An 8,611-nucleotide genomic window follows, 5' to 3' on the forward strand; every position below is an offset into this window, starting at 1 on the left:
TACTCGCTGGGGCCTCTCAGAACTCCCGCTTCTAGCTAGTGGACTGAACCACGGGACAGCCACAGCTCACTTTCCCCTTCCCAGCTACAAGCAGCTGGGAGGGCCCCGGCCTCATCGGTTCCCATCATCAGAGTGGCTGCTTTTCCCCAGGGCTTCAGCAAGGTCGGAAAAGAAGGGCTAAAGGCTGCTGCTGTAGGCCTGGGCTGCAGAGGCCCCGCCCAACTCTCAGGGGAGCTGGCGCCCCGCTGGTTCCACTGGACCACTCACCTCTCCTCCTTGGCCTGTGTGGCCAGCAGCCTTCAGACCTGCCCTCCTCCCCGCCACCGGCCCCTCCAACGACATCGGCTTTCCTCTCCCGCGAACGCTGGCCTCAAGGCAGGCTGTTGAGATGTCCCGCCCTACTGACAGCCGGCCGCAGCCGGCCTGGGGGGCCCTGAGCCCTGCCTGTGCCCACGCCCCAAGAGCAGCAGGGCCACCACCTGCCCTCCTCCGTGAGGACGGAGCCCCCAAGGCTGCCGAGGGTTCGCGAGCTGTGAGAACTTCCAACCGTGAGAACTTTGACTTCTGGGTTTAGGGATCTGAACAGGCGGCAGTTCAGCTCTGAAACTCATCACTCTCTTCGGGCCCCTGCCTGTCCCGGTGCTCCAGGCCCAAGTCTGCAGAGGGGGGAAGAAACGCCAGTCGGTTAGCAAACAGGGGGAGGCACTCGAGGGCTGGGCTGCGCTTCCCCCTTGCTCCCGGGGCGCGCTCTGGAACGGAACGTAGCTGTGGGGGCTGCCTGTGTTCTGGGAGCACGGGGGCTGCTGGCACCCCCAGGCTAAGGGAAGGTGCGTGTCGTCAGGAGGAGGAGAGCGAGCCGGGACAGGGCTGTACCCAGAATACACGATGTCCCAAAGGAGGCGTGGGGGCCGGCCGGCCTCCTGGCCGCCGTTCGAGGGGGTGACGGGCTCGGGGAGCGGGGGCCCCATCTGGGCCCCAGCAGAACGAAGGCTCCGAGTGGCCCAGAGGCCAGCCGCCCGGCCGCAGAGCACAGTCCTGGGGTACCTGGGAGGGAGCTAGATGACAGCAGCTGCAGGCTGTCTAGGACCCCATCCTCGTACAAGGCCAGCTTCTGCAGCATCTTCCGTCGCGCCGGGTTGATGACAATCTGGGGGGGTAGTGACGACATGGAGCCGCCCAGGAGCGGTCCTGGCGTGGAGAGAGGGCCCACTGAGCCACAGGGGCCGATGGCCCTGGAACTCCCTGCTGACACTTCTGGCCCCATGAGCCTTCCCGGTCCCCAGCCCAGCTCCCTGCCCTTCGGAAGGACAGAGGCCCTCGGCGCTCTGAGAGCGGGGGCCTGGAAGGGGCCGTGCTAGGGCCCTGGCTAGCTGCTGGGCCTGGAGCCGGGTCCCGGACTGGGCCTTCCTTGCCCCCAGCTTTCGGGGAGCAAGGTCCTGGCCTCTCCTCAGCCGGCTGAGGCCGCGGTCTGGGGAGACGAGACGGCACGGGGCCGTCCTCTGTGGGCCTTTCCAAGGCCGGGTGGGGGGCCTCCCCGAGACAGTGGCCTGGAACTTGCTAAGGACACAGGGAGATTAACGGCAGGCCCCACCCAGTTCTCTCCTCCCAGAAGGCCGGGGGTGGGGAAGATGGGGACTGCCACCAAAGGAGGCCGCTGGTCCCTCTTCTGGGCACGTGTCCCCAGGTACCTTCCACAGCTGTGGGCTGGAGCCCCGGGCTGCTCCCCCAGCTCGACTGTCTGGTGGCATCCCCTTGAGTACAGTCAGCCTGTCCGAGGGGTGCTGGCGCCCGCACGGCGGCCCCTGGGCCAGGGCTGCCTGGCCGGGCTGGGCCCGGGGGGCAGCTCGGGGTCAGGTGCCAGGAATGCAGGGCAGCAGATAGGCCGGACATGCTCTCGTCGCTCTCCACGGGCTGGTTGGCGCCTTTCGGCAGCCGCTCTGTAGCCTGGGCCAGGGCTCCCGAGGGCGCCGCCAGGGGCTGCCATGGGCTGGCACCGCTCAGGGTACTGCCAGCGGTGGACACGTAGGAGTTCTCCTGAGGGGAAGGGGGGCTGCGGCTGGCGGCCTCTGGCTCCAGAGACGGCCCTGCCACTGCCGCCTGCAGCGTCTCCAGCTTCTGGTACGCCTGCGAGGAGGGAGAGGGGCTCTCAGGGCGAGTGGTCCTCACAGAAGGTGGTCAAACTGCACAGCGGCTCCGGGTCAGGGATGAAGAAGAGAGTTGTAGCCACCAAAGCTAAGGACTTAGAATGGCTTCTCTCTGTCTTCTAGGAAGCGAACCTCGCTGCCCTGGTGCCCTCGAATGGGGCTTCTTCCTTTTCTCAGAGACAGGTGGGTGATGGGGAGGGGACTCAAAAAGGTAGGTGCAGTGGCGCAGCACAGCCAGAAGGGGGCGCAGTAAAAGCCTCTTGCCTCCCTCTGTGTACCAGGCGGGGTTCAGTGGAGCTCCGGCCACTCCTAGCAGAAGCACAGGCAGGCAAGGCACATTTGGAGACTTCCCCCAGAAAGAGGGCTGCGAGGGGCTGTGTCTGGCTCCCTACACGGCAGTGCCAGGAATGTGGCATTTCCAGCAGGCCACGGTCTCCCACGGGTGGCTGGCATCTCAGCTGCTTCCCTTCCCCCTGCCTCACAGGCCTACCTGGGTCATGGGGGGTCTCCTCTTGGCCCGGCGGTGCAGGCAGCAGCAAGCCAGCTGGCCCAGGGCCAGGCCCAGCTCTGGCGGGCACGGCCCAGGCCTGGGGTCCACGTGCTTCTTGTAGATCTGGGTGGCGATCGGGGCGGCCCAGGCGTCTGCAGCCAGACCTGCTTGGAGTGTGGCCTGGGTGCTTTTCAGGGCCAAACCAGCCTCCTCGGCTTCCTCTTCAACCAGGTCTTTCTGCGGGACACGTAACGTGAGTGTGGTCACCGGGGGCCATGCCTTCTGCTGCGACCCCCAGACCCTCGTCGCTGGTGCCCCAGGCCCCAGGGATCCAGCTACACACACAGCACCCGGGCCCGCTTTCACAGAGCTGACTTCCTGGGAGGGGAGAGGCGCCGACATGCCACTTAACCAATGGAAACTGCGGCAGGGAGGCCCAAGCAAATGACACTTCAGCAGGGATCTAAAGGGATGAACTAGCCGGAGAGGGCGGAGCCGAGAGGGCTGGGAACAGGACCAGAGGCCACCTTGAGTTCTGAGAGGGGAGGGACTGGCAGGAAAGACTGGGCTTGGGGCGGTGGGGGGGTTGGCCTTTCAGGCAGAGGGAAAGGCTCTTACAAAGGCCCTGGGGCAGGCATCGGGGAGCCGGCCCGAGTCTGGGGGGACAGAGAGAGGGCTGCTGGCGGGCAGGTGAGGGGGCTTCCACAGCCTCCTCACGGTTACGAAAACTCGCTTTGGCTGTGGCACAGAGAACCAGGGGTCAGGCCTGAGGGGTGTGGTGCGCTGCTCCCAGGCGGTGCTGACACCGGGCGGGCGGAGCGGCCCACGTGGAGGAGGTCTCCTGTTTGGCTGCCTGGCTCTGGCACAGACCCACCAAGACCCGGCAACGGACAGAAATAGCCCCAAGCCCGGGGCGGAAGGCCAGGAAACACAGCAGCTTGTAAAGCGTGAAGCACACGCGCCAACCGAGCGCGGACCGAACGCAGACGGGCCTGGCGAGGAGCTGGGCTCCTGGCTCCAGGTCAGGCCCCGGGCAGCTTGGACCTGCTCCACAGCACCCGGGAGGGCTTCTCAGAGGCGGCCGCATTCTCTGCCACAGCCTCTCCCGTCCCCACGCGCCCACCCTGTTCTGTTCTCCACTGTGGCTGGCACCCTCCTCGCCCGCCCCCAGCCCAGGCGGGGTCTGGAAAGGCCCACAGCATCCAAGAGGACAGACAGGTTTCTCCTCGCTCGGCAAGGTAAATGAAGCCGTCTGGGGCCCTGCCTATTTTCAAGGATGAGTCAGCAGCGGCAGAGGCTGGCTCCCGTGGGGCACTGCGTTCCAGATCATTCCGCCCTCCAGGTCTATGCCTGTCTGTCGCCCACAGCAGCACCTCCCGGCCTCACTGTCTCCCTCCCGGCCCACCTTCCTCCCTGCCCTGCCTCGGGAGGCTCACCAGATACTTGGTCTGGGCACCGTGCATCCTCACAGCCCTCTGGCCGGCCAGGGTCTCCAGCACCACCTGGAGAGAGGACAGGCTGGAGGGCGAGGCAGGCAGGCCCACCGGGGGGGGGGGGGGAGGGGTGCACAGTGGATGGGGAGGCCCTGTCCAAAGAGGAGCTGCTGGGCGTGGACCGGGGCTGACAGGGGCACATCCCTCAGACAGGCACACGAGGACCGACTCTCAGCAGGGACAGAGCCGCAGCCGTGGGACTAAAGCTCTGGCGGTTTGGAGGGCCCACTTGAAACAAAAGAATTCAAAACTACAAACGTGAAACGAGGTGCGGGACCGAGGAAGTGGCCCGCGCCGGGGAGGGCAGGGCCCTGGAGCCGAAGCTTCATCAGAGGGCCCAGCGGCTCACCACGCCGAAACTGAAGGTGTCGGTCTCCACAGCCAGCCTCCCCGTCTTGATGTACTCCTCGGGCAGGTACGCCAGGGTGCCACGCACAGTCCGAGTCTGGGCCACAGTGCTGCTCCGGCTGGGGTTGGCGCCTGCAAACCGGCTGAGACGGGCCAGGCCAAAGTCTCCCAGTTTGGGCATCAGTCTCTCATCCAGAAGGACGTTGGAACTTCGGGAGGGAAGAGAGTGGTGTGGGCCCGGCCTTGGCCCTGGCCCACTCCGTGACCCACCCCCCACCTGCCTGGTCCTGACAAAATCAGACTGCAGACAGTGGCTGGTGCGCCTGAGCGTTCCAGCCACCTGGGGCTCCGAGCGCGTGGCCCCCAGAGCACCCTCACACGGTTCAGCCCCTGTTCATCGGTGGGGCCCGTCGCTGGCCTCTGCTTCCACACCTGTCCCACAGCGGGTACTCAGTGACCCAGAGCCCCCAGCCCTGACATCCCCGACCTGTGTCTCGAGCGGGAGAGGGTAGGCCCACTCTCATGGGGGGCGCTCAGGGCAAGGCTTCTTGGGCCCAGACAGTGGGCCGTGGCGAGCAGGCACCACGGCTCCCTGCCAGCGGAAGGTTTGAGAGCGTGACCCCTTGCCGTAGACTATGTTCCTGCCACTCTGAGAGGCCCCGGGGGGCCTGGCTGTGTCCCCTCCTCACCTCTTGACATCTCCGTGGATGAGGCTGGGGCTGTCTTGATGTAAAAACTGAATTGCCCGGGCCGTGCCCAGAAGGATGTCCAGTCGCTGAGGCCAGGAGAGAGGGGGCCAGGTCTGGGTCTGGAAGGGCAGAAGGAGCAAAGGGGCAGAGGGGAGGCTGCGGGCCACTGTTCTTTGACCCCCGTCCTTCCCTCCACCTGTCACCAAGGGGCCTGGACGAGCAGTTGACTCTCTGGGCCTCAGTTTCCCCTTCTGGAAAACGAGGAGCAAAGTCTCCATGAACTACTTCAGAGGAGGGTGGCGACTAAGCTCCTGCGGTGCTCTCTCTGCACAGCGCACGGGGCTGGGATCATGCCCTGGGGACCCCCCCCCCAGGCTCTGGCAGTCCTGGCTCTGGGGTGATCAGGATGTCGTCGGAGGCTCTTTCCCCGCCTCCCCGCACACAGCACGCTTATCCTGAGCCCTTCAGCGTGAGGTTAGAGGTGCCCCTGCCCTGCGTTCGGTTAGCCCTTGCGTCTTGTGGGTGCCTCCCTAGATGGGGTCCCGGTGCTGTCTATCGCCTCCTTCCCTCAGGGCAATGCTGACATGACCCTTCCGCTACCCTGCTTGCAAAGGGGAGAAGCCCGAGTCAAGCTACTCCGAGTCCAGAACCCCCTTTCAGAGGCACCACGAGTCAGGCTTCTGGGCATGCGGGAGCAGCAGGGAGGGGCCCCGCTCGCAGAGGCCGAGAGCCCAGGCCCCGTGTCCCGCTCTGCCCGGGTGCCAGCCTAGGTAAGGCTACCTGGACATGGAGGTGGTCTTCCAGGGAGCCGTTGGGCAGGAAGCCATAGACAAGGCAGTAGAAGCCACTCTGAGCACAGTAGCCAGCAAAGTCCACGATGTTTGGGTGACGAAATCTGCTTGGAAAAGTGGGGTCTGAGCACTTTGGCCCCCAGCATCCACCACGCCTTCCATCTGACCATCGTGGGGACAGTCCCTGCCGTTTCCTCAGCTAGCCTGAGCCTGGCAGGCTTTGGGAGACCAAGGGAGCCAGGTGCGTGACACACGGTCCTGGCGGGCCTCTCCCGCTGCCCGCACCAGGAGGGACACCACAGGCGGCTCACCGTGACAGCTGCTCCACTTCGGTCCGAAAGCTCTGCTTCACCGTGGTCCACTCCAGGTCTGCCTCCTGTTTTGGGCCCAGAACAAGCAAGGGGCGGGGGCCTTGGACTGGGAAATCAGAGGGCTGAAGGAGCCGTGTGGGGTAGTGGGGGGAGGACCAGAAAAGTGAGGGTCGGCTAACAGCCTTCCAGAGCCTTTGCCTGGACGCTACACACACCTCCTTTAGCCTCTTCACAGCATATACCGTGTTCCTCATCACAGCCCGGTACACACACCCAAAGCCGCCCTCCCCGATCTTCAGCTCCTCTGAGAAGTCGTGGGTGCCCTGGCAAATCTCTCGGAGGGGCCAGCAGAAAGAGGAGTGGGCCCCCTGCAGGATGGACGCTGGGCTCTCAGGGCTCCGCTGTGGGAAGAGACCCCAGATCAGGCGAGGTCCCGCCTCCTCCCCTCTGCCTAGCCCACCCCTGCTGGGCTGGCTGGGGCTCCCCAGGGTACCAAGGGCTGCCTTCTCATCGCTTGTCTCAAACCTCTGGGTGGAGGCAGGACCCACCTACCTTGATACAGGAAGGGGCTGGCGATGGCAGTGGTGGCTGGAGGGCAGCAGGGCTTGGGACAGGGCCGAGCTCAGGGTCAGAACGAGTCTGGGAGCCTGGAAGAGCTTCATAAAGACACCAGTGAGAGGCAGGCAAAGACCAGTGGCCGGATCTACAGCTGTGGCCAGTGTCAAGGGGCTCCTTTCCTCCGGTTCATCAGGCCAACCCCCGGGAGCCGCCTTACCTGGGGAGAGGAGGGTGGAGGCCGACGAGTGCAACTTCTGGGGGCTGGGGGCCGCGGCCTCAGAAGGTGCAGAGATGCTGTTAGGCCTCGGGGCGGTGGCGCTGGGGGGCAGAAGCGGGGCGGGAGGGTGCCCTGGGAAGCAGAGGAAGGAAAGGGCTGTTAGGCCCAGGCGAAGGGGGGGGGGGAGGAGCTCCAGGGGAGGCCCTGGGCGGCCCCTCTCCCGAGGTCCTGGGGGTTCTGGAGGTCCCGGGGGCTCCGGGGCCGCGCGCTCACATGCCGTGATGATGTCCCGCGCACGGAGCAGCTGCAGGTGCGTGAGGATGCGCACGAGGTCGGCCACGCGGGCGTTGCGGTTGATCCAGGGCCACAGGACGCTGGCCGTGCGCTGCCCGGAGCGCTCGCATAGCCGCAGCTCGGTCTGGTCGCGTACGATCAGGGCGGCTGCGGGGCGGGGGTGCGTCAGGCCGGGGCGTCCGGCCCCCGCGCGCCCCCCGCCCCGCCCCCGCCGGCCCGCCACCACCCACCGAACTGGCACCAGTCGGCGGGCTCCAGGGCGTCCATCACTTTGTAGAAGCGGCACATGACCCAGGGCGGCACCTCGTACAGGAAGTGCTGGGCGCCGGGGACCGCGGGGTCTCCCGGGCCCGGCCCCCCGGCCATGGCCGCAGCCGCCGCCGCCGCCGCCGCCGCCGCCGGGCCGGGGCCTCTTGGGGCCGCGGCGGGCGCGAGCCTCGGCCGGCCGAGTCCGCGGACACTGACTCACTTCCCCTTTAAGCCGGCCTCGTGCGTCGCCCGGCGGGGCGGAAGGGGCGGTGCCCGGGCCCTCCGCCAGGTCGCCCGCCGCCGCCGCCGCCGCCGTCACGAGCCCCGGCCACACGGGGGCGCCGCGCGCGGTCACTCCCAGCGGAGGCAGCGCCCCTGGGCCCGGCGAGGAGGGCGGGGCGGGGCGGGGCGGGCTGCCGGGAGGAGGAGCCGTCCGAGCAGGGCCCAGAGGGCTGGAGGACAGCGGTTCTCGGCCCGGGGGACGACGGGCGCGGCGCAGGCGTTCCAGAAAGGCTAGAAGCGGGCCTTGTGAGAGACGCTGGGAGGTCCTCTTCAGAAGTTTCGGTTTCATGCGGGAGGCTGTGGAGAGTGGTCAAGAGGTCCAGGTGGGACAGGGTCAGATGGTGTCACACGAAGTCTCCCCGGCTGACTCCCCTCAGCTGGCCGTGAGGCTGGGTGCAGGAAGAACGGTCTGGAAGCTCAGAGCATCTCCACCCACCTCCTGGGCCCTGGATCCCATCTTTTCCGCTCCTTCAGGAACCTGCTCCAGCGATTGTTAGGTCTCTGCAGTACCTGCCATCTTTCCTTCTTCGCTGGCTCCTTCCGACTAGCACATAAAACGTGTTTACATGTCTTAGAAACAGGTTTTCAGCTCTGGCCGTCCCTCCTCTCCTGTCACACGTGAGGACGGCAGGCTCCGGCTGCTCCCACTCTCTTTTCTGAAGCAGGCACCAAGCTCCGTTCCCGGCCTGACGTCTCCCCACCTTCGTCCCACCAGGCTCTGCAGCCGCTGACGTCTCCGGACTCT

The 8,611-nt window shown here is 66.4% G+C and overlaps 1 protein-coding gene across 3 annotated transcripts; it reads right to left on the minus strand.

Annotated features, from left to right (window-relative positions):
• Positions 1 to 550: 550 nt before the first annotated feature.
• Positions 551 to 7,708, minus strand: IRAK1 (interleukin 1 receptor associated kinase 1). 3 transcript variants are annotated; one of them, XM_065900518.1, is made up of 14 exons: positions 7,566 to 7,708; positions 7,315 to 7,482; positions 7,042 to 7,173; positions 6,819 to 6,922; positions 6,482 to 6,667; positions 6,267 to 6,331; positions 5,945 to 6,059; positions 5,165 to 5,283; positions 4,477 to 4,684; positions 4,071 to 4,136; positions 2,635 to 2,871; positions 1,689 to 2,124; positions 1,045 to 1,188; positions 551 to 656 (listed from the first exon to the last, which is right to left on the minus strand). In XM_065900518.1, exons 1-14 carry the CDS (start codon positions 7,699 to 7,701, stop codon positions 595 to 597), a joined length of 2,178 nt encoding a protein of 725 aa, XP_065756590.1. In that variant the 5' UTR covers positions 7,702 to 7,708; the 3' UTR covers positions 551 to 594. The 3 variants fall into 3 exon arrangements, with proteins under 3 accessions (XP_065756590.1, XP_065756591.1, XP_065756592.1); XM_065900519.1 differs by having other exon boundaries at positions 595 to 656; positions 1,689 to 2,034; positions 7,566 to 7,701; XM_065900520.1 differs by lacking the exon at positions 2,635 to 2,871 and having other exon boundaries at positions 595 to 656; positions 7,566 to 7,701.
• Between the last annotated feature and the right edge of the window lie 903 nt (positions 7,709 to 8,611).

The sequence above is a fragment of the Phocoena phocoena genome, chromosome X (assembly GCF_963924675.1).
Source record: "Phocoena phocoena chromosome X, mPhoPho1.1, whole genome shotgun sequence".
In the NCBI taxonomy this organism is placed as follows: Eukaryota; Metazoa; Chordata; class Mammalia; order Artiodactyla; family Phocoenidae; genus Phocoena; species Phocoena phocoena.

Bases quoted from the DNA above. Each gene is read 5' to 3' on its own strand.
- IRAK1 (XM_065900518.1), bottom strand. From the start codon at position 7,701: ATGGCCGGGGGGCCGGGCCCGGGAGACCCCGCGGTCCCCGGCGCCCAG. The intron at 4,137-4,476 runs GTGAGCCGCTGG...TCCTCTCTCCAG, and splicing joins ACACCTTCAGTTTCGGCGTG to GTGGTGCTGGAGACCCTGGC. The intron at 2,125-2,634 runs GTAGGCCTGTGA...CCCTCCTCGCAG, and splicing joins GGAGACCCCCCATGACCCAG to GCGTACCAGAAGCTGGAGAC.